This window comes from Corvus cornix, chromosome 1 (assembly GCF_000738735.6).
Source record: "Corvus cornix cornix isolate S_Up_H32 chromosome 1, ASM73873v5, whole genome shotgun sequence".
In the NCBI taxonomy this organism is placed as follows: Eukaryota; Metazoa; Chordata; class Aves; order Passeriformes; family Corvidae; genus Corvus; species Corvus cornix.
Window position 1 is genome coordinate 21,355,085 of NC_046332.1, and position 24,867 is coordinate 21,379,951.

The 24,867-nt window shown below is 44.9% G+C and overlaps 1 protein-coding gene and 1 long non-coding RNA gene across 2 annotated transcripts; both read left to right on the plus strand.

Annotated features, from left to right (window-relative positions):
* Positions 1-660: 660 nt before the first annotated feature.
* Positions 661-1,426, plus strand: LOC120410595. The gene is made up of 2 exons (XR_005602897.1): positions 661-697; positions 1,327-1,426. It is a non-coding gene; the product is annotated as an uncharacterized LOC120410595 (long non-coding RNA).
* A 973-nt stretch (positions 1,427-2,399) lies between these two features.
* On the plus strand, positions 2,400-22,958 carry TNFRSF1A (TNF receptor superfamily member 1A). The gene is made up of 10 exons (XM_039558336.1): positions 2,400-2,615; positions 15,022-15,223; positions 15,550-15,678; positions 16,645-16,791; positions 18,695-18,776; positions 19,094-19,161; positions 19,375-19,497; positions 19,837-19,874; positions 20,646-20,799; positions 21,387-22,958. The coding sequence occupies exons 1-10, from the start codon at positions 2,577-2,579 to the stop codon at positions 21,686-21,688; spliced, it is 1,284 nt and encodes a 427-aa protein (XP_039414270.1). The 5' UTR covers positions 2,400-2,576; the 3' UTR covers positions 21,689-22,958.
* Positions 22,959-24,867: the final 1,909 nt, after the last annotated feature.

Below are 24,867 nucleotides of genomic sequence, written 5' to 3' on the forward strand. Positions count from 1 at the left end.
CAGGAGAGATCACAAAGCGATTGCCGTCACCGGCAAAGCTGGCTGAACTTGGGGATATTAATTGAATTTACTACGAACAAAAACAGAGCAGGATAATGAGAAGTAAAATAAATTTTAAAAACACCTTCTCCTCCATCCGACCCTCCCGCCCCCCGCGGCGCAGGGAGACAGGGAATGGAGATTACGCTCAGTTCATCCCACGTTTCTGCCACTGCTCAGGGAGAGAGGGGAGTCCTTCCCCTGCTCCAGCAGGTCCCTCCCACGGACTTCTCCAATGTGACTCTTTACCACGGGCAACAGTTCTTCAGAGCTGCTCCAACATGACTCACTCTTCCACGGGGTGCAGTCCTTCAGGAACAGCCTGCTCCAGCCAGCGTGGGTCCCCCACAGGGTTACAAGTCCTACCAGGGAACCTGTTCCAGTGCGGGCTCCTCTCTCCATGGGTCTGCAGGTCTCTGGGAGGAGCCTGTTCCAGCACAGGTTTCCCATGGAGTCAAAGCCGTCTTTCAGGCATCCACCGGCTCCAGCATGGGGCTCCTCCATGGGTTACAAGTGGATCTCTGCATCCCCATGGACCTCTATGGGCTACAGGGGGATACCCTGCTTCACCATGGTCTTCATGATGGAGAATTTCAGCTCTGGTGCCTGGAGCACCTCCTCCTCCTTCTTCTCCACTGACCTTGATGTCTGCAAAGTTGTACGTATTCTCACTCTGCTCTTCTCTGGCTGCAATTACATCTGCCCAATAACTTTTTAATTTCCTTCTTACATATGTTATCACAGAGGCATTGCCACCATTTCTGATCGGCTTGGCCTTGATCAGCAGTGTGTCCATCTTGGAACCACCTGGCATTGGCTCTGTCAGACATGTGAGAAGTTTCTGGCAGCTTGTCACAGAAGCCACCCCTCTAGCACCCCCACTACCAAAACCTGGTTATGCAAACCCAATACAGCTCTGCAGCCTGGGAGTAAAGCGGCTGGGCTGTCAGACGAGCTGCAAGCCACTGATTGTGTGACAGGAAGGTGGGCTCAGTCCCTCCGGGCCTTAGCCCATAGCCAGAGGATCTCAGGAAGTGCTGGAGACCTGGCAGGCTGCAGGGAGGTGGCAGGCATGGAGAGAGGCCTGGACCTGGAGTTCTTGTGAAAGCTGGGAAGTGGATGTGCATTGATGCGTTTGACATTGGTGTAAATGTCAAATGTGCAGTGGGCTGTGAGGTCTTCCTCCCCAAGCTTGGGAGGAGTCAAATGTGAAGATTCACAGGGATTTCCCTGACATTTGTGTGGTTCTAGAGAATTTTTTTTTTCTTTTCTTTTTTTTTCTTGAAGGCTGAAACACCATGAAGATTATATGATGTGCCTCATCCACTCACACAACAGCATGTGCTAAACCTGAAATAGCCCATTAAAAACATTATTTCCTTCTTCACAGATTGTGTGCCAGAATTTTCCCTTTGGGGCTAATTTTGTATTGTCCTCATTTGAGGCAAGGAAATGAACGGGACAAAATCTTTTCCACCTCTATCCCTGGAGATGGCTGCAATCTGATAGCAGGTTATTCTGCTATTTCCTTCCCTCCTGGGACTTGCATCTGGAAAGTCAGAGCTATTCCAAGCCGAAGTGTGGAAAAAGTGCCCTCCTTGTTTTCTCCTGTGCATGTGCCATCGTTGGCTTCCACACAGCAGGTAAGCAACTCCATAGTAGGAACAGTCTGTGGTGGTGCTTGGATTTCTCTGCAGTAATTCAGGCAGTCCACAGAGTGAGTTGCACCCATTTTGTACTAAAATGGGCAGATTCTTCCAAAACAATGCTTAGTAACTTGATTTAATGTCTTTGTCTGGAGTATAGAGACAATTGCAGAAACCAAGGGGAAGTCTTAATGGGCAACAAATGAAGGGGAGTTCTTTATCATTTAGTCACTTATTCCTAGCTGTGTTTTTGTTTTTCAAACATGCTAAGAGGATATATTAAATGAAGCAGGGCTTACACAAAATGTCACGTTGCTTTGCTTGTATTTGCACTATCTGTACAGGTGGTTCATTGGAGCATACAGGAAAATGAGTGTTTTAAATTAAAAACTACAGGAAGGTCATATAGACTCTAGAAATGCGGATCGTGGCTGAAAAATGCCTTTCTTTAAAATTAAGGCAGTTAAGATGCAAGAAGTCTTTTTCTTACAAGTACATGGTTAAGTTTCGCATGGAACGTGCAGCTGAAGGGTGAAACACTCCTGCGTCAAGGAACTTTTAAGATTTCAGTGGACCTCCTCTGACTTTTCCCGTGCGTTTCTAGCAGCTTTAGCCACTCGATGCACCATCCGTTGTTTTTGTTCAGCTTGTCCATCAGGACCTTTAAGGAATACCACCGACGCCGGTCCGAGCGCGGCGGAGGGCGGGCCGAGTGCGGCGCGGCTCCGGGCCGCCTCCCGCTCGCCGCTCTCTTTCCTGCTGCCGCTGCCAGGAAGTTGGAGACGGGGTAGTCACTCTGCGCGCTGCTCCGGCGGCGGCGCTGGGAGGGCTGGGGCGGCGTCCTCTGGACGTGGCGGACCCTGCCATGGGGATGTAGCGGGCCGCGGAGCCATGCGCGGCCCGGCGCTGCCCCGCACCTCGCTGGGGACGGTAAGTCACGGCGGGGACTTCGCCGCTCCCGACGGAGCGGAGCCGTGCGCCGGCGGGACACCGCCTCGCCCGGCGACAGCTCCGGTCCCGCGGATCTGCAGCCCGCTGCGGGTCCGCAGAGCGGTGTCCGCCGTCGAGCTTTCGGGCCCGGGCTCTCTTCCACCCTCCTGGGGCACCGTCGGGCTCCCCATCGCAGCCTGGCTGCGGACACCCCGCTTTCTGCTCGCCCTCTCCGAGGGGCTGGGGCTCCCCTCTCGGCAGCCCCATGCCGGGGCGGCCAGCGGCGGGGGAGGGCTCGGGGAGTCTGCGGGAGGGCGAGGCGGGCGGTGGTCGTCGCAGGGGAGGCTGGTGCCGGAGCGGCGGGAGCGGGTCGGGCAGCCGAGCTGCGCCATCCGCCGGGCGCCCGCGGGGCAGCCGAGCAGCGGCAGCGCCGTCTCGGCCGCCTGCCATCCCTCCGCTCGCGGCCACCGCTGGGCACCGAGTTCGCCGGCGCCGTTTCCGGGGTTTATCCCTGACTCAGGGAAAAGGCGTCTGGGCTTACAGGAACGGCGGGTGGCTTCCCTGGAGCCCGCGGCGCGGCCGTTAACGCGCGGGGCGGTCCGGGCGCCGGGGCTGGCCGGGGGCACCGAGCCGCCCGGGCTGGAATCGGGGCCGCCCGGGCTGGAATCGGAGCCGCCCGGGCTGGAATCGGGGCCGCCCGGGCCTGGAATCGGGGCCGCCCGGGCTGGAATCGGGGCCGCCCGGGCTGGAATCGGAGCCGCTCCGGCTCCCGCCGCCGCTGTGCGGGGCCGGGGACAAGCCGCCCCCGCTTTGCTGTGCAGCCGGCCGCACGCAAATGCCACTCTGCGCGCGTTTAAACAGAGATTAGTGGGCTGTAGCTACGCCCCAAACCACGGGATTTGTATAAAAGCAAGTTCAGCTTTGCCGGTAGACCGGTAGATCTTCTTTAGCCTCCCCGGGCGTCTTAGGGCAAGACTTTTAAGCTGCCCGTTTTGATTTTGAGGGTAAAAAGTTGTAAAAGAAGTCGGAGAGTTTTGTGAATAACGTGATTGCCAGACGTGAATGGCTATCTGGTATCAGCAGCTGTGTGATAAAGCTGTGACAGTGGGGTGGTGTCACTCAACATCATGACATGGCTATAAATTCTGAGGTTACAAGGTCAAACTGTTTATCCCTAAATACCTGAGCATCCTAGTAATACACACTTGCACTTGGCTGCAGTGCACTTGTAATGTTGGGTTAGTTGTTAATTTGTGGTCAGAAAGGTTGCCTTCTTCCGGCAGGGTTTGGGTTTGGTATTGGGGTTTTTTATTGCTTGAAAAGTTTGGAAACCAGGTAATAGACTTAAAGTTAGCAATGGCAGGACAACACAACTAAAACTGAGGAGCAGGAGCACCTTGACTCTAGCTGTGGATCACTTACCATCTTGGGACCTAGGCAGGATACATAAGCTGTTGACTTATGGATAGATTTCAAAGCAGTTACCAAACCTGAAAAGTGTATTTCTGTCTTAAGAATAGAGGTGCAGACATTTCGGTGTAAATCAGATACTATATGTGATGTTACTCATTCTATTGGCAAAAAAAGAAAAACCTATTGGATTCCCCAAATTCATTATATTATCTTTAGTTAAATAAGATACTGGAGGAAGTGTCTTTCAGTGGGATTTCTTTTTGAAGATGTTTTCCCCCTCCTGTTTGCATGTCATTTCAAGTTCTCAATAACACTGTACTTCCTACAGATGTTTATATTTTCAATAAAATAATATTCTTTTTTTTCAAAATTATTTTTCAGAGTTTTTCAGGTCTCACTCTGTTGCATGCCCTTCCATTCCTTTCCGTGTCATTTACTTGGCATATCATTCTCTGCCCTCATTGTGTTTCTTGACCCCCTGATGCCTCCCTTCTACTCTTCTGATTCTTGTATGCTTCCTGCGATTCTTCAGAATTTCCTGTAGCCTGATTCCATGCATTCACTCTTTTTGCCTGTCCTTTAACTCATTTTTAGGTCCTCGTTGTTTTCCCCATGCACTCCTAACTTTTACAGTAGACAAAATGGCATCTGTCTTCACTGAGGCCAGTGTGTTTTCTGTCACATTAAAAAAAAAAAATATATATATATATATATAATGGAAGTTTCAGTTTTATGAAGAAAAAAGATAGAATAGCCATAAGGGTACTTCTGGCACTGATTTCTTTTCAAAGTAAAGGGAGAAATTGCCATTTTGAAGTTAGAAGCTACGTTATATAAAAATTGAAAACCAGGCCACCAAGTGCATTGTAAGAAGGAACTGTTGGGCCACCAGCCTGTTTCCAGTAGTGACCAGGAAACATCTGCCAAGGGTTTTGGAGCAGAGCAAGTGTACAGCAACAAAAAATAAGAATACTTTCCTGGCTTCCAGGGGTCTGGGACTGTAGGAATGTGAAATGAAATGGCTTCTTCATATTTCAGACACATGAGTGTGGGTTTTTCCTTCTGCTGGTGGGTGTGATGATCAGTTTTGGAACCAGGGCAGGTTTCTGGCAGAGCCAGCACTCTCTCAGGGAGTCCCATACCTCAGCTATTTGTTTGCTACAGAAGTACCTTCCTATATTTGTTTTGAACCTGTCTCCTGCTTGTCTTATGTGATGCCTCTTAGTTCTTGTATTGGAGGAGACCGAGAACAGTCATCCCAGTTCACCTTCTCTTTGGCATTCATGACTTTGAGCCTGCTACAGTATCCTTGGCTCAGGTTTCTCTTTTATAGACCAGCATTTTTTATCATTCCCTTTATGGCAGCCAGTCTGTACCAATGATGGTCTTTTTTACTTTTCTTTCTATTATATCTGGGTTAATTTATATTCTCAAGATTGGGGACCAGGACTACAGTCCAGAGTCAATCCTTTATATATTGTCATAACAACACTTGGTTTTGTTCTCAAATCCTTTCCTAATAATTCATAGCATTTGGTTGCATTTCTGATTGTTTTCACCAATCAGATTAATTGAACTTTTACAGCTTAATAATCTAATTTTAATTTCTGCTTCTAGCCAAATGAAACATTTATATTAGGGTCTGTGCTAAGTACAATTATGTGGTCATTTTTCTTCTCACAAGTAACCAGTACTGTCAATTTGGATGCCTTTCCCTTTTCATTAAGTAATCCATACTTAATAATACTGCATCAGCAGTATTATTTGTGGTGAGCCCAGTGTTGTCATTTTGCTCTTCCTTACCCATTTTCTTTAGTCATCACAAAGAAGCTCTGTTTGTATTTGGGGCAGATGCCTTGTGTTCTCTTTCGTAATCCCTGGGTAGCTGAGTGCTTTCTTTGCTAGCACATATCTTTGTGTTACGGTCTTAGGAACCTGACAGTGGAAAGTACATGTCAAAGCAATGTCACTACATTTCTCTGTTAAAACAAACAGGAATGTATCTGTTCCAGTGAGTAGAACTCGGCATTTGACAATTACCTGACTTAAAAATTCACCTAGTGAGTCACTGACAAGGGGCATGAGCAGGTCTGTGGCACAGTGTGGGCAGGGGCCGAGGGCTTGTGCCCAGCTGAAAATCATTTCAGGATGGAAAAGTAAGGACCCCACTGAGCCTTCCCACGGCTCCTGCTCCATCAGCACTCTGATGTGAGGCTGAACAGCAGCTCAGTCAAACTCAGCCCTGAACACAGGCAGGCAAAGTACTGGGGTGTCGAGGGTCAGTGAACTCAGAACTCTGATGCAGTGTTCACCACATTGTGCTCTGAGGGAAAACTTCCAAAGAAATTTTCTTATGGTTGTTATTACCTACTGACTTCTCCATTATTTTCTTTATCTGTACTAATATGAAATAAGACCTTCTAACTTTACATACTGTATATATATGATATTTCATGATGTGAAGTCCATGATCTTTATAGATAATCACAATTTCTTGGTTTTTAAGTTAAGATTTCTAAGGCCTTTCTTCATTGTATCAAAGCTATTACCAGTCTTCTGATTTTAGACAAGGCCGTAAATACAGTATTCCTTCATCTGATCTTCATAAAATGGAGGATTATTTGTAATAGTGGTTCTTGTTTCTCAATGTGTAAAGCAGAAGTTCTGGTTTCCCTTTCATTTTTGTATAGCAAACTAAAACAAATGTAAACGTCAAAGAGCTTTTGGAAATGGCTGAACCAGACAAAGAAGATAAGGCTAAATCCTGCACCCTGATTTCTTTAGCAGCTCATTAGTCTGAGAAGGATATTGGTTTTTTGTCCAAGCCGCCAAGCTGACTAATTTTTCTATGACTCATCAAAAATGCTAACAGATGACTCATATGTAGAATACTTGTGCATTGGGTGTGTATCATGCTGGATTCTTAAGCCAAGGTAACGTTCAATTAAGAAATATTTTGAGACACTCTAATAACTCATAATGCCTCTTATTTGCAGGTAGTTAATTAGTTTAAAAATGGAATTTGCAAAATGAAAGTCTTTTATGAGAGAAGCGCTTGATTACGTTATTATAACGGAATCCATTGTGCAACTTGGTCCCTGAGGATTAAGGATGACAAACTAAATATATTTATATGAATAAAATATTTATTTCATTGACGATGATAATGCTGAGACTAAAAGACTTCATTCACATTTACAACACAATAGTTATAACTATTAGTATAGTGTACTATTTTTTCAAGCAATATTGAACCAACAGTATTAAATATTGCAAAATAATATTGTGTAGAGACTGGTATTACTCACCCATACCAACAACTGTGGGCAAATCTCTTTAGCTCAGCCTTGAGGAGTGACTTAGAGGGGCATCCCCACTCAGGAGAGGAGTTTCCACACACACTTCTAGAAGGGGTGTATTAGGAGTGCCCGCTGGTAAAATATGTGACTGGGCTGTCAGTCATATGTTTGTAGGCTAGCCATATCAGATCAGCAGCTTTAGAAAAGTTATCAATGCTGTAATTTGTTGGTTCCTTAATCAGGAACTTTATCACATACTCACTAGTGCCAGTTTCTTTCAGGAAACATTGTTTTTCACATCCTCAGAATGTTTGGGATTGATGAGTCTGGCTGATCTCAGCATTCTTCAATACCAAAAGCAGCATGACACCCTCTTTTCCATCTACCACTGTAACTTCTTCTGACAGAGTAAAGCTTGAGCTGTTTACTCCCACTTAGGCAGAACATCCTGCTATACCTATTAGTTCATGTGAACAGGTGTGGGGTCTCAAGATGCTGTGTGTGGGCAGGAGTAATTTCTTACCGTCTAATCCCCATCCTTCCCACTCAGTGTGTTTTCTGTGACTGGCCTTGGTCCACCTCTAGGCATCCACTGACTTTCTAGAAGAGGCAACTGTTGCTCCCAGCACAAGCCTCTCCATCCCTTCTTTCCCATCATACTGTCCTACTGATGCCTTTTCCTGGTCTTAGAATCAAGAATCAAACACGGTTTGTAGGGGAAAAGGGATTTTACCTCAGTATTTATTTTAAGGATCCTTAGGTGCATTACATCCAGGTTGAATGCACCTCCATGCACACTGCAATGCACACCCCCAAAAGATCTGGTATAACATTATAGGTTTTACTAATTAGCGTATCTGACAAAAATTCCCCAATGAGAGAGGCCCCCCTTCCCAAGGAACCTTCCCCTGGATGGTTCTATCTCAGTTTACAGAATGTGTTCTGGAGAGGACCTTGGGGTCTGGGGCATACTGATCCTTAGCTACGAAGCTTCTAAAATGTTTAGTCTCTCAGCTTGACAAACAAGTTCAAGAATGTAGGCAAAAAGGACTAAGAATACAGAAGTTATAAAAAGGTATAAAAGGGTATAAAAGAAAAGGCAAAAAATCATCATGGTATCACAACCTGTGTGTCACTATACGTGCTCCCTCCACCCTTCTCCCTGCAGGCAAGGAGCCTGGCAGGTTGCAGCAGAGCTGAAGCCCTTCATGCTGAGTAATTTGGTATTTCCTAGCCTCGTGAGGTCTGGGAACCTCGTGGTAGCCCTGATAAGCTGCACTTCCCTGTGCAGTCCGTCTGTTTCAGGTACTGTGTCTTAAGTATCCCTGTCCTGAGAACACTGCTCTCAACTGTCCCTTATTTCCACTGTCCCACCCATCTTTCTGGCATCTTGCTGTGTTCTTCACTTTTATCTTTGCCCTTCCTTTCTTTCTTTGCTTTACTCTGTGGGTATCACCTCACTCGTAGTTCTCTGTGCATGGCCTGGTGAGGCAGAAGCAGCAGCAAGGGTGTAAACTGTAGTGGTGGCAGTAATTCAAGAATATTTCAGTGTGAAAGTTGTGGAAAGGCTCCTAACTCCTGTCTCAGCTGTCAAAACTTTGCACAGAAGAGTTTTTGGGCTTGTGCTGTGCCTTTTTTCACTGTAGGTGTTGGGCACTAGGTGCTGGCGTGAGACATGGGAAGGAACTAGGGTCCCCTTACGTGTGAGGAGAATGTGCGGGGAACACAGCTGTCACCCGCAGAGGTGGAATGTTTCAAGGAAGCAGCGTAACGCCATATTTTGGTTATTCCTGCAACAGGTTAAGAAGTAAACCCGAGAGTTTCTGCTGACTCTGTTTTCCTGGGTAGTCCCTGCTCTCTGAAATATGAAGTGGTGTGCATCATGTGTGTGGTTTGAATTAGCACTTGGCTTAGGTAATACACATTGTCCACTTTTCTATGAAGCTGTTTAGTGGGTGCTGGTTTTTTATACTGGCAAGTGGAGTGTGTTGTACATCGAACAATGGAAAATCAACTTATTTCACTTGCAGAAGACCTCTAAACTTTGCCTTGGCAAGCTCTTATCAACAACTTGAGGCTTCAGTGCTTGGTAAACAGAGCTAAATCTGGCTGGCGACTGATCACCAGCGGTGTTCCTCGGGGCTCAATTCTAGGGCTAGTTCTGTTCAATGTACTTATTCTAGATAAATTTGAGCATTGAGCAATGACTAGTGGAATGAAATTGAACAAGTCCAAATGCTGGATCCTGCACCTGGGGACAGTTACCACCAGGCACAAATATAAACTCTGAGAGGAGTGTCTGGAGGGTGCCCTGCAGGGAGGGCACTGAGGGTGCTGGTGGGCAGCAGCTCAGTGGGAGGCAGCAGGGTGTGCCCAGGCAGCCCAGAGGGCAAAAACCGTGTACTGGGGTGCATCAAACAGCATCACCAGCTGGTCAGAAGGGAGGATCATCTGTGCTCAGCATTGGTGTGGCCTCACCCGGAGTGCTGCGAGCAGTTCGGAGCCTCACAATTTAACGATTTGAAGGTCCTTGAAAGGAAACTGCTGAAGAAATTTCTGAAATCAGGTTCTCATCTCCATCAGACAGATTTATTGGCACAAATCGAGTGTGTTACCTGTAGCTCAACTCAGATGCCTCAAAAGAGGGACTCCCAACAAAGAAATCCCTGGGCAATTATACCTTTATGATCTAAACTCCTTATCCCTCAGGCGACAGTCTGGACCAAAAGCATTATTAGGTTGTGGGGTTTTCTCACTCTTCATTGGGTCACTGTTTCACTATCAGGTAGTTGCCATGTGGTCACCTTCACATCCTCTTAGGTTGGTTTTGCTGGGGATTTTGGTCAGTTCCATTGTCCATGTTGTAATATGGTTGTTACAGTTCATATAGCGTGAGTTATGGGCTGTCCACTCTAGCTATTAATTTTTAAGTAATGTTTAAGCTACAGCTTTGTCTATCCTGTTATTAATGTTCAGATTTGTATCTTCAAGTTTCATCCATCTTTGTTTTACTCTTCACAGCCACATGGTTCAGATAGAGTTCAGCTTGCAGCCTAACAATTCTCTACTTATGTCGAACAAGCACTTAGCTACTTCCAAATAAAACAAAATTTTCAACAGCAGCAAAGTTGGTGGGAGGGCTCTTATGCCCTGTGCCTCGCAGGAGCATGTCCTGTGAGCATGACAGCTGCTGAGGACTCTGGGCTTGTGTAGTTTGGAAAGATGAAGGCTGAGGGGTGACCTTTGCTCTATACAGCTCCACGAAGAGGGCAAGGGGAGGAGGTGCTGTTTCCTTCTCCCTGGGATCCAGTGTTGGTACACATGGCAGTAGTTCAAAGCTGAGCCAGGAGAGGTTCTGACTGGACACTAGAAAGCATTTCTTTACCAAGAGGGTGGTCAGACAGTAGACAGGCTTCCTCGAGAGGCGGTCAATGCCCCAAGCCACCAGTGTTTAAGAGTGTACTAGTTTGAAAGCAAACCAGCGAGAGATTCAAAATCAGAACTACAATTTGATAGGAAAATTAAAAATAAATGCAGTAGTACAGAAACACTGACAGAGTCAGGATACAACCTGACACCCTGTCGGGCAGGGTGGTGGTAGCAGTCTGATTAGATGGTGGCTGCAGTCCTCCTGAAATGAGAGATGTGGTCCTGTTGAAGCAGTGATCCTGTAGAAGGGTCTGGTCTTCCTCTGAAGGTCCAGTGGTGGCCGTGTAGCTCCTGTCCTCCTTACCAGTTGGTAAGGGCTGACTGTGGTGTTCCAAACCTCAGATTATATCCAGGTAGGAATGCTTGGTTCCTCCCCCTGGGCAGAGCATCTCACGATGGGATGATGCAATTCTGTGAGTTACGCAGTGATGCTGGATGGCCCATTAACAGAAGATATCCCTCCGGAGAGGGTTATCAGGGATGTGTCATGGAAGAGATAAGGAGCACTGCCCCACCTGGTTTTAACAGAGGGTGATAGAATACATACTTCTGGTTGTATCTTACATCTTAACCTAAGACAAAGAGGCATTTGACAGTGCCTTTAACAACAGGCTTTGACTTTTGGTCCGCCCTGAAGTGGTCAGGCAGTTGGACCAGATGACCACTGTAGGTGCCTTCCAACTGAAACAGAACAGGCTATTCTAATTTCATGTATTATCTGAATTTGATGAAGTTGTTCATTGGTATAAATCAGTGTATTGCTGAATGGCTTGGGGAGCTGCTTAAGATGGTGGTGGGTTTTTTTTTTCCACCATGTGAATAATTCTCCTGGATGGCCAAGTCATTGGTTTGTGAGTCACTTGTGGCCTGTGACTGTTCCTCAGATTATGATCAGTAATAACACATTACTCTGGTTTGATTACACTTACAGACATGCTTTCACTTAATCTTGAATCACGCCTCAACCGGGCCAGGAGACACTTCAGAGTCAGAGAAGTGGGTATTTGCTTTATTCGGCGCGCTGGGTGTGTGGGGATCGCTCCTCCAAACACACACACCTGGTGCTCTCTACAACACAGTATTAAGGGTTAAATTATGAATATTCATCACATTCTTTGGGAGAGGTGTGGTTATACAAATTATTTCTTGGAAGTCATTAGCATATGGGCCACGCATGCGCTGTGTGTCCTGGTGGTCACGCTGAGGAAGACCTCTCCTCTTCCTCGGGGGTCTTTCTGGTGAAGACCAGTAGTCATCCTCTCATGAACTTTTCACCTTTCACCCTGGGCATGCGTAGTCCTTTGAGGAATGATTCAGCAGTGTCTGAGATGATCCTTGTCCCCTCTATCTTGACAAGATTAGGGTGAATTCAGCTTCCCAGGCTTTGTAATTAACATCTGTCTGAACTAACATTTGCTGTCTCCCAATAGTTAACTTGTGCTTACATGAGTTAGTTATTGACCGCCCCTTCTTCAATCTGAAAAATTGAAAACACTTTGTTGTTTTTTGGCTTTGAAGGTGTATCTGACCAATTTTCTCTGTATTTTTGGCTTAATCTTAGATGCTTTCATCTTCTTTCTGTTGCTGACTTGTGTGACTTACGGGCTGACTGTATATATTCTCATATCAGGGGATTAATCACTAACTAGAGAATCTAGAAACTAGATGTTTTTATTGTTACTGTGTGTCAGACCATCTGTGTGAAGGATCTTTTACCCATTTTCCTGCAAGCAATAAATCTTGTAAGACTGTCAGCTGCTGAAACCATTTTCAGTTTCATTTAGGAGTTGTTGGAGTGCTTTCAATTATCCTGTGGTCAACTCATTAGGTCTGAAATGCTAGCTATTCACATATGTGGTTCTCTTTATTCATGTTCACCATTTTAGCATCTGGTCTATTGAATATGTCAGAGCTCTTAGAAAAATGATGTTTTAGCTTTGTCAGAGTTGCAAACTCCATCTTTCTTGAGGTTTTAAGTTGCTTTTATGTATGTACCTTTCTCCCCCAAGGCTTTAATTCTGAAAGAGAAACAGGACAGTGTGGGGCTGTCATAGCCATCTCATTTTGTGTTATCTTTTGTTAAGCTTGCTACCACAAAATTGGTATCAGCATTGTGGTTTACCCTTACTGGTTTGCTTTGCTTTTGCTATAACTCTTCTAGCTGAAAAAGCAAAAAAAAAAAAAAAAAGGAACTCTGTCTGAAGCTGTGCCTGTACTGCTGGGCATCTTACCACTTTCAAAAAAACAAGGTGGGAAAACAGTACAATTAAAGGGAAGGTAGTGTGGTAAAACTTTGTGTGAGATTATATTGGGGGGGGTGGTGCTTATATTCAAAAAGAATTTGTTAATTTTCATCATTCCCACGATCTGACGCATAGAGTACATTGGTACATCTGTAACAGACTCAGAAGCATCAACACACGTGTGTCCAGATGGTGTGGCCAGGATCACTTGTGTGCAAAGGGGATGACAGAGATGCAGGGTTGAAGAACTCATTGTGCTACTATGATGCCATGATGATTTTTTGCCTTTTCTTTTATACCCCTTTTATATACCTTTTTATAGCTTTTGTATTCTTAGTGCTTTTTGCCTACATCCTTAGACTCCATTTGTAGTTAGGGATCAGAATGCCCCAGACCCCAAGGTCCTCTCCAGAACACATTCTGTAAACTGAGATAGAACCATCCAGGGGAAGGTTCCTTGGGGAGGGGGGCTCACTCGAGCCTCTCACTGGGGAATCTTTGATAGATATGCTAACTAGTAAAACCTATAATGCTATACCAGATCTTTGGCAGGTGAGGGTGGGGGGCATTGCAGTTTGCATTGAGGTGCATTCCACCTGGATGTAGTGTACCTAAGGATCCTTAAAATAAATACTGAGGTGAAATCTCTTTTTTCCTTCTAACCGTGTTTGATTCTTGATTTTAAGACCAGGAGAAGGCATCAACTATAGTTCTTCATGGTACTATAAACTAGGTTTTGGACAAATCTTTCATATTCTTCAGGAGTCATCAGTTGGTATGGGATGGATCTTTACTGTAGAAACTTGCTGATTTCAGGTTTCATAAATCTTGGGCCCAGTTTTTAGCTGGTTTTGTTTTGTTTTTTTTTTGTTTTTTTTTTTTTAACCATTTTGTTGTTGTATGTTTTTTCCTTGTCTGAATGCATGTTTGAAATATATGCCCAGGGTTTGTTTTTCTGTTGGGCCAACAGGCAAAGGAGTCATGTTTGTGATATGCTGCAATCTCAATCAATATGTTACCATCCTTCTGGTGCAGGATCTTTTGCTGATGAGTCATTTATGCTGTGGTCTTACCAGAGGGGAGACCTTTGGGCCATTAAATAAACAGTGTATTTCTCAATTTCACTGCTGGGAATAGTGTCCTGAAAGCAGTGTCCAGGCATCCTTCATTATTTGTACAGGCTGTTCTTTAACCCTTTGTTTATGTGTGTGGGGGTGCACAAAGTCACACTCTATTGCAGTCATGTGGCAGTCATGCCAGTCTTAATATTTCTGTTAAGATTGGCATGACAACAGTAATTTTCAAATGAAAAAAATAAAAATCAAATCATAAAGGAATTAAAAAAAGAAGAAACTGCACATTTTTGTGTTGGACTGTACGGGCTGATTGTTAACAGCTGCAGTTTAAGAGGAAGAATGTGCATTTGACATGGGGATAAGTCAAAAACCTAAGTTTCCCATGTTTCTAAGTCGGGCTTGCTCTAGGTCTGGCTTGGAGAATTTCCTATACTTTGCTGACAGTGAGATCCTCCTTTGCCATCTTATTCCAAACTTCCCATCTTGTGTATTTATTCAGTGGAACTGCAAGTACTGGATGCATTCTTCCCTGTGGAACTGTTTCTACATGGGCATTTTATTAAGGACTGCCTTCCTTAATAAAAACATTTCTTTGCTCTTGTGTAACTTTTATGCAAGCTGAAGCATTTTCAAGGCATTCCATGTATAAACTGCACATAATGAAAAATATTTGTTTTATATACAACCAATTTGCCATAGAGGCCATTGAAAGGCATATTAATATCACAGATGGCAGGCATTGAGTTGTAGGGGTTTATTTTATTTATTTTAATCATCTCCCCATGCACATTTGTCAGTGGAGGGTTCCAGTAACAGAATTATCCAAGTAAACTGAACTCATTGTTATGGTTTGATGTAATTCTAAGTGCTGAAGTCAGAGGTGCAGTCTGCAGGGGGGTATAATGTTTTCTCACCTTGTTCCTCTCCTCTCCCTCTCTATTTACAGGTTATTCTGATATTTGTCTGCATGTTGACAAAGGAATCTATAGAAATTACTCCAGTGCCATATACACTGCAAGCCCCTCGGGTAGCTTTGGATAGAAGAGACCCCTCTAACCCCTTGAGGAGAGAAAAGAAACAGATGCACTGTCAAGTGGGACAATACCTGCACCCCAGAAAGACCCACTGCTGCATGAGGTGTCATGCAGGTACACAAAATAAATACAGTAGGAGTGACTTTCACCCTGCAGTCATTTCCCTGTCCTGCACCCTCAGACTGTCTCTTTCCTATAGCTAATCAGCTCTCTCTTTGCTTGGTACCTATTCCTACCCAACTAAATTATTATTCCTTTTATTTATTCCTATTCCTTATTCTCTTCTTACGGGTCAGTGTTGTTCACACTGGTGAGAGGAAGCATTCTTGGTCCTTACGTTACCAACACCAGGGCTTCTTTGAGGAACTGGTGACTCCTGTCCTCCCTAACACAACGCATTTGCCTCCCTGCCAGAGCTCTGTTAAGTGATTTTCTTGCAGGTACCTACAAGGCAAAAGACTGTGATCGACCTGACCAGGCAACTGTCTGTCTTCCATGTGCTGATGGCACATTCACAGCTGTTGATAACACCATGTCTAAATGCTTCCGGTGCACACACTGCCGGACAGGTGAGTTACTGTCAGATCTGCAGGATCTGAGGAAAGTGGTGGTGGATGGGGACTGGGGGGGATGGCAAGATGAGTGAGGGAGCTTGGAAAAGTAAGCAATTGAATGGGTAAGACAGCGTGTGGCAGTGGATTGGGGACAGCAGGAATAAGGGTTACCAAATTAATACAGTCTGAGATACAGTTTGTGGGCCTTTTTGGCCTTTTTCTGTGAAATTTAGGGAATAACAATACCTGACACTGAACCGTGCCATAAATCAAATCCCTCCTGATGGGAGAGAATTTTCTAAAAGTCCTTGCAAGGCATTTCAAAGATAAACCAAGACTTTTCCTGGAGTTTCAGTGTTGCCGGATAGTTGTTTATTAAGTCTTATCAGAGGAACAGAGCCACTAGCGTGACCCAGGTACAGCATAGAGCACAGAAAGCAGGAGAGAAGTCTCTCTTTATCAAGATTTACACAGCCTTTTAAAGATAATTTAACCAATGGTTACTAAAAAAGTATATTATTTTCACTTTCCTACCAATTATTCAGTAACACGGGCAGGAACTGAGGAATTCTCTGTCCAGTCATTCCAAACTACTTTTACTGCAGAACATGGAGTAGTAGAAGAAGGAGAAGAAGGTTTAGAGAACAACAACAATCCTCCATTTTGATATTTTTTACTCTTATCTATTTACTACAAAGAGAAGCCCAAAACCTCTTAAATTTTCACCCTGTGACAATCTTACATAGTAGTCTATCACCTAATTCACACCACTGTATTTTCTAGTTCTTCTCTGATCGTTGGTAATTTTTTCCAAGGTTGGAGGTTAAAACAATGTTGTTCAGGGGGGTAAGAACCCTTAAAAACAGGCAGAGAAATATTCTCGGTACTCTGGGTTCCTACAAATACCTATCATCATAACAGTGCTCTCAGTTGAAGGTGAAGCAAGAGGTTGAAATAATCATTTCTCCTTTCTTTCCTCAGAACTCCAGCAGATAGTTGAGACCCCCTGCACCCCACAGCAAGATACTGTATGTGGCTGTCAGAAGAATCAGTATCAGACTGATTCTGAATCTGAATTCTTCCAGTGTAGGAACTGCAGCTTGTGTGCCAATGGGATTATTACCCGCTGTGAGTATGGCATGGATATGGCTCTAGGACGGATGTACTGTAGTAGGGTAGACTTTCTGATAATCTGCAGTGCCTTGCACTGAAAGGATGGTAGTTTTGGAACAACTCTTAGGTTTGTCTGCCCTCTTTCCCCAAAAAGGCTGCTATTTTTTGCCTGCTCTGGCATCAGTCCCTGTTTCCTATCATAGCTGCTTTCTTTTGTCCTTGACCAGTTTCTTGGTTTTGGCTGTTGTGAGGAGCTACTTTCTACTTAATTTTGGTGCGTCTGCCTTGTGTGTCCTGAAGCAAGGTCTTTCTTTATGCTCTAAAGCAGGTTTCCCCTTGCCTTCCTTGTTTGTCTGTCTCCTGATTCTCACTGTATTTCCCTTACCAACTGCTTGAAGCACTTTGAGTACAATGGATGAAAACACCTCTGGTCCCAGTGCTCAGTTGAACTGCTTGTCAGCTGCTGAACCACCACAGTGTTCTGTGCAGTGTTTTAAAGCAAAGAGCTGCTCAGGTAATGCTGAACTATACCCAGTGGCAATGGGCACTACCTTGGGATGATGCTGGTGTCTGGGAGAAGTACCTCTGTTAGCTGTCCCAAGATGCCTCATCTCCAGTCAGGAATCAGAGATCTTAAACAAACACTGCTGTCTGTAGTCTTAATTCTTTCCATGTCCCTTGAATGTCTTCTTTCCACATCCCCTACTGTGGTGACTGAGAAGGCATGAGTCAGTATTGGATGCAGCACTAACTAACTTTATTTCCTTGATTAGCTCTTTTATAAGGTCACACAGGCAGATCCAACTGTGCAGCCAAACAAGATGTCCTACATCTGTGCCCATTCACACGCCGACTGCTCTTGCAGTTGGCACGTACATACATTCCTTAGTGGCGGTCTTCCAGCCCAGGGACACCCCCTCCCCTCTGAACATCTTATTCAGCTGGTCATGATCTGTACAAAAGATACAATTATAATTAATTTAGTCATTGTTCTTTAATCATCCAGCGGGCCAGTGCTTCCAGTCCAGCTGCTCCCACACCCTACCTTGTCTTAAAGCTATCCTCTCTTCTTTGCAAACTATGCTGCTCCTGATCCCTTTCCCATCTCTTACCCTGCCTAGTGGGAGGTTTGTGGTTTCACTGGTGAATGTGTTCCCTCCTGTGCTCAATCATGTTGTCACAGTTTCCACACTTACGCCTCTCCTCAAGGGTCATTGTCGTACGCTGTCTTTGAGCAGCTTCCTTCCCTCTTGGCTGATGTAGAACTGTTTTATTCCCATCCCTCACTCACCAGACAATTTAGCTCCTTGTTTTAGTACGTTTTCCCCTCCTCTCATGCCATTTGATGTTCTTCCATCACTTTTCCTGCCTGCTCCTCCCCACACCTGTTTTAGTCAGGCTGTCTCCTGTGACTTGCTTAGAAGCAATAGTTCTTTAGTTTCTTACCCCTTGCATTCACAACATCAGAAGAGTGGTTATGTGTCCCGTGGCTTGAAGTGATTTCTCCCTGCCCCAAACTGACTTCCCCACAAGTCCCAGCTGTTCAGGGACCACTTCTCCCTCATCTTGGCCTGACTAATGTAGTTTCCCCTTCCTGTCATACTTGAACTTGAGTGACTTTTCCTGCTTTTTGCACATTAGACTAATTTCAGCTGCACTGTAATTATAGTCCCTTTCCAAGCCTCTACACAGGTGCCCACCTACAGGACAGTGGCACTCTTATTTTTATTACTTTTATCCTCCCCCAACTCAGTTTTAAAACATAGACCAAGTCCTTTTCCTCTTCTTCAGTAGCAGTTTCCCAGGCTTAAAAAAGGATAATCTTTTGTCCATCTTGGAGTGGATTTTTTTTCCTTTTGTTTTCTTCCCTGTCCAGATTATGGCAACAGTTTCTGTTTGTTTTTTTTTTTTCCTATAGGTTCAAAGAACAAAGATGCAGTTTGCAGGTGTAAGCCTCAGTTCTTCCTGTCACGTAGTAACATTTGCAAGCCTTGCAACAGGTGAGCTTTTTTACTCTGTATGCCCCACCACTGAATAGGAGAGACAGTAGGAGCTCCACAGGGTGAGGGAATTCTTCTCACGACTCTTTCTATCCAGACATAACTTTACAACACTCTAATTACCTTTCTGGGGCATTTAGGTCATCCCGTCTGCCACCTCCTCTGTGTGGCATCAGCCCATTAAGAACCTAAAGTCACTAGTCACACTGCATTGCTCTGCTTTGCAGGCCCATCTTGACTTGTCTGTTAATTAGGATGGTTGCAAATGGCTAGGGTTTCATTGCACGTGTGTTCACCTCTCTGATTTTCTCTTTCAGCTGCACTGGAGAAGAATGCTTGCTATGTCCTAGCCCAGTGACTACCTCACCGACTTCATCTGGGCTGGGTGAGTGCTCAGGAGACTGAGGGGCAGCGGAATCTTTTCATTGTGGGCTGTTGTTCTGTTAATGCCTTTTGTAAAGGGTTACATTTTCCATTTTGTCAAACCATTATCCTTTTTCTCCCTACCATTTGCAAATCTTCACTTGCTGTTCTTTCTCCAGCACTTACCTCCTCCCTTCTTAGTCACTCATGCATTTGCTCTCTTACTTTTGTCCAGATGGAAACCTTGTACTTGGCATCCTTGTTGCAATATTTGGAGTTATCTCTATTCTCTGTGTTGCACATAGAGTCTGGAAGCTGGTCCAGAAAAAGAGGATAGTGTCATCTTTCTACTCCTGTGGTGAGTATAGCAGCATGTGCAGTGATACTGATTGGGATGGACATCATTCCCTGTGTGTTTTTGGGTGTGCACACGTGCGAGGGAAAAAGGGGGATCCCCTTACTCTGCTCTGCTGCAAGGCCAGAGTAGCACAAGAGCTAAATAGCCATGGCTCTTGTTACAGTTCTGCATGCAGGCCCATAGCTGTGACTGGAAGTGCATGTGAGCTTATTTCTGGGACATGTATTTTGCTGTAAAACATTTTTGAGGGCAGGATTGTGAATAGCTGCTTTCCTGTTTTCTTTGGGACAAGAGGAAGTGAAAGTAATTTCTGCCTTCTTTTTTCTTCTTTCTTTGAAGTTTCTTTGCCACAGACAACCAAGGAGCTGGTATCAGAGGTGAGCAAGATGATGAGTATAAGAGCTTATTTTACACTTTAAAGTATGTTAGCCTGGGATCTGGAGTAATATTTTTCCCCATGGGCTGTTTTCAGGCCTTGTATTTGCAAGTGAGCTGAGTAATAGGGCTGTTTTACTCAGAAGTCTTTTCCTGTAGAGGGTGGAGCCAGTAACACTTTACTTCCCCTCTTCTAGAGGATGCTTTTCAAACTCCTGGCTTTTTGCTTTTTTTTTCTGGATGCATTTTGTTCAAATAGTTGCTCCTTTATCCACTTTTCTCTCTGTGTACCCCAAGCTTGGAGGATTTAATTAATTTTACTTCACTTCAGATCTTGACTCCACAAGCCTCTCAGTGCTGCTTCACAGCGTTCTCTCAGGTCCAAGGTAACTCTGCAAAATAACAGGGCCCAGGCAGCAGCTGAGGTGGGGTTTCCACAGCCTTACAGAGGTGGCTGATGGGAAAGGTGGCATGTGGAGCTTCTAGAATGGTGGTGATTTGTGGTCCCAGCCTTACTTGATTTTGTAAAGAAATATTTTTTTCTGGACTGCTGTTTTATGGTGCCAAAAAAGAGTTAAACTCTTTGGGTTCTGCTGGAAAGAAATGTTTGGTGTCTTCTGCTGAAATAAGGCATGTAGGAAGAATTAAAATCTCAGCACCCGCTCCCCACCTATCTCAGATAAATTTTAGCATATAAAGCTAGTGGTTACTTGCAGGAGATAGGTGTATTGTGCTGCTGTGGGTGATTCTGAACTATGTCATGTGTCTTTCAGGATGGGGAAAAAAGAAATGAAGTTTCCATCCTTCCTGAGTCCCAGAAAGAAACACAGTTGCCAGTAAACACAACCCCATCTGCACCTCTGCTGCAAAGTTCACATGAGTTACCAGACTGTGTCAGACCTGCCAGAAAGACACAACTTCCAGACAGTAAGTGAAACTCTCCCATCCTTCCCTCCTTCCCCAGTCAAACAAGAACCTAATTATGCAGATGCAGCTCGGAGTATGCTGCACAGACCGTACCCAATTCACATGACCTGTGTGTGTACTTCACACATGGCACAGTACAAAGGCAGAAGCATGGCCAGAGCCTATGAGGCTGCACATGCTAAATACCTGTGCGAGGCCTTTCTGTGGTCCCTTTTCCCTGCCAGCAAAATGGATTGTCATATGTGTTGATATGCTGTCAGTCTTAATGCCTCTGGGGTTGCGACCCAGAATAATTTCAATAATTCATTCTTTTTCAAGAATGTGTGGCATCAAGGCCCTAAGCATATGTGCTTAACTCTGCTCATAACCTTATACAAGAGCATATGGAAACATTCCCATTACATTCTGAGGGATAAGGGCAAGTCTGGACATCACACAAGTCTGCGTGGTTACTCTGGAGAACTGGAGAAGACTTTTACAAGAGGGGGCACTGCAAGATCCCAAGGCACCCTCCAGCCCTGGATTATTCACATTCTACTTGAGGCTGCAGAATCTTGGTTCTCATGCTTTTCCCTCTCTTTTCTCAGACCCTGCTATTCTGTACACTGTGGTGGATCACGTGCCGCCGTCTCGGTGGAAGGAGTTCGTGCGGCGCCTGGGCCTGAGCGACCACGACCTGGAGCGGATTGAGCTGGAGCACCGGCGCTTGCGAGACGCCCAGTATGAAATGCTCAGACTGTGGAAACTGCAGATGGGCCGTGCTGCCACTGTGGAGCACATCAGCTGTGTTCTCAACCAGATGGAGCTCAGTGGCTGTAGTGATGCTGTTCAAGAGGCTTTGCTAAACCAGAACTCTCCTCAAACTTGCAGCCTCCACAACCATCTTTAGTATATTTGTGCTTTAGTTGCCTTTGACTGTTAAGATGGGATCATAGCTCTCTTCCTTTTCCTTTATCTCCCCATCTTTCTAACACTCATCAGCTGGTTTTGTTGGGGACAGCAGATTATGCTGGAGGAAGGCTGAGGTTTGCTTCTCAACCACCATACAGTTCAACACCTTTAAGCCACAGCAGACCTCTGCAACACCTCCTTTCCCAAGGAGGGAAGGCACCTCATAAAGGAAGTGGTGTGTGGACTCTGACCAAGATGCAAACAGGAGCTCTGAGTGACTCGATCACAGATCAGCTTCTATGGACAAGTTATTGCTGAAACAGGTGCTCCACATGTCATGTGGTGGGTAAACTTGTAGGGTGATTTGGTTAAGCCAACTGTTCAGATGTTAAAGTACTCACTCGCTTCTTGCGGATTTATTTTTCTGCGAGATCAACCAGTTGAAATGGCTCATATTGCAGCCTTTTGATTGCTAAATCAGACTCAGAGGAAGTGGTGGGAGGATGTGCCTATTTCTGGGAGCAGGAGAGGATTGCCCCCTCTCGGTGTCAACTAGTAGGAACTAGTAGATATTGCTGTAGCAAAAGACTCCTGGAGATTCAGAAGTGGTGGCTCTCTCTGTGAGACACATTATGCTTTCCACACCATTTCCCTCAGCTTCCAGAGGAGTAAGGATTCCAAGCCAGTGAGTCAGATGAGAGGGTTGGTGCTCTTTTTCTCAAGTATTTTTTCTGTATCTAGAAACCATGTAAGTTAGCATTAACAAAACACCTGCCTGTGTGTTTGTCCAAGTGCAGGGTGGGAAGGAGTGTGTGCATCTGCCTGGGTGAGGTGGTACCTATGCACCTGGTAGCATGAGCACCTCTGCAAATCTGTGCTTGCACACAGGTCAGTAGGCTCGTGTCTGCCTGCTTATCTACCTGTGGATGATTCAATGAATCTAACTGCAAATGGGACTGTGTATGTGTCTGTATAGATGTTTTAGCAACTGTTGAATAACTTCACACTACTTCCTGGACTGCATTCTCTGATTGCTACTTGGGTGTGAGAGCCATCCGGTACCATCTCCAGGCTCTCACCATCACTTTCTCATTGGAATTACCCTGGGTGAACCAGACAAAGAAAAAATCAATTAGCCTGCACCAGGTGCAGGCTATCCACACTTTTTTAACATGAATTTTTTTAGTCTCTAATCCCTTGACCAGAGAGAAACTTTCTATTGTAAATACACTAAATGTTCTGAATTAAAATGAGTATTTTTACCTCTGTTCTGGTTTTGCTTATATCAGCGTCTTTTCTGTGACTGTGGCTGGGGGCAGAGGAAGGGGAATAATTTCTAGAAGTGGCAAGAGTGGGTGGCTTAGTGGTCTCATGTATTTTTTTTAAAAAATACCCAAGTTTTATGTACTTTGGTATGTTGAACTTAGCTGACCCCAACTCACAAGAAGCTAACTGAGGGCAGGAAGTAGGACTGAAATGAAATGCAGTTGCAGGTCTTCTCAGATATTCAAGAATATGAATGCCAGTTTAGACTGAATTTTTAAACAATATACAATGAGTCATTTTGGTTTGTATCTGGCTTTTTAAACAGGAAAATATCTTTTAATAATAATAATAGGTTATACTTTAATGTTAATGTTACATGTTTTTGTCTGAGGAACCAAAGCACTGTGTTAAAGAAGCAAGGACTATTCCTACTCCACTTGAAAGTTTCCTACTTGAAATTTGGAAGTTCCTGACAGTGACAAAGCCAGGAACTGAAGTCAGTTTTAATTCTCAGTTTGAGGCTTTGTTTTGCTATGCCTACATTCCATTTTAATTGAGGATGATGTTGTTGCTTTTTTTTTTAATCAGAGTGAATCAGGGGGATGGGAAGCAGGAGAATTAGTTTGTCAGGAACAATGCATCCAGCTTGGTCAGCATACCAGGGCAGGAAGAAAAGATAAGAGAACTCTGATAAAACCAGGGGGGTCTCAGACAGACATCCTGCGAACTAGCTCAAACTAGTCTCAAAGGCCAGGGATACAAAAGAGCATGCGCGGGGAAGAAAGGTTAAAAGTTCAGGACGAGGAAGACCGTCAGCCTTCCTCCAAAAGACCCCCGAAGACCCCTACCAAGAAAACACCAAACCACACTGCGCAAGCGCAACGCGGATGTAAATGACTTTTGGGTTCATCATAATACAAAGCGAGGCTGGGCGGGGCTAGGTGATGAATATGTATAGGCGTGTTGCGAAACTTAATGAATATGGAACTTGTAACCCGGTAAATACCGAGCTGAATGCAGCTGTCGGCACGCATGGCTTTGGAGGAGCGATCCCCCGTGCGTCCCAGCTGGAAATAAACATACCTACTTTACTACTTATTTAGTAGTGGAGTTCTGTCCGCTCTTCAAGAGCACAAAGCTCACTGTAATACACTTTTTCTTTCACGGTTTATGTTCAGCAAGCACAATAGTATGATCATTATGGTAATTATTAGAAGTACATGCTGTTGATTGAAAGTGCTTGAAGTGGGGAAATTCTCAGAAAACTTTTTCGGGTATGGTATCTAAGCTTTGGGGTTTTTTCCCCCACCTCAGATTGCGTAATACATCATTTAAAACCACGTGTTTCAATGCTCTTGGCACAAGGTAAGCCACAAGCAGCAGGCCCCAGGCCACTGCTTGGTTGCCAGTGGCTTCATGCAGGAATTTTACAGAAATCAGTGGCTATGAGATGTTTCAGAGAATGCTGAAGACCCTTTCACGGTAATGAAGGCAACTTTGGTGGGTAATGTATGTGAAGATGGGAGTGGAGGCTCCTCGTGCTGCTGCCTCTGAGCCTGGACACAGCAGCCACCAGAAAAATGCAACTCTTTATGTAATTTCATTCATCTTTATTACTCATTGAGTATCTAATGCTGAAGCGATGATGTCTGTAGATAGAACATTTACATTGTAACTGTACTGCATCCAGCTCTGGTCCCCCAACATAAGGAGGACATGGAACAGTTAGAGCAAGTCCATTGGAGGCCACGAGGCGGATAAGAGGACTGGGCCACCTCCTGAAGGAAGACACGCTAGGAAATTGGGTCTGTTCATCCTGGAGAAGGTTCTGTGGAGATCTCCCAGCAAGCTTCCGGTATCTGAAGGGGGCTGCAGAGAAGCTGGAGAGGGACTCTTGGTCACTGTAGTGAT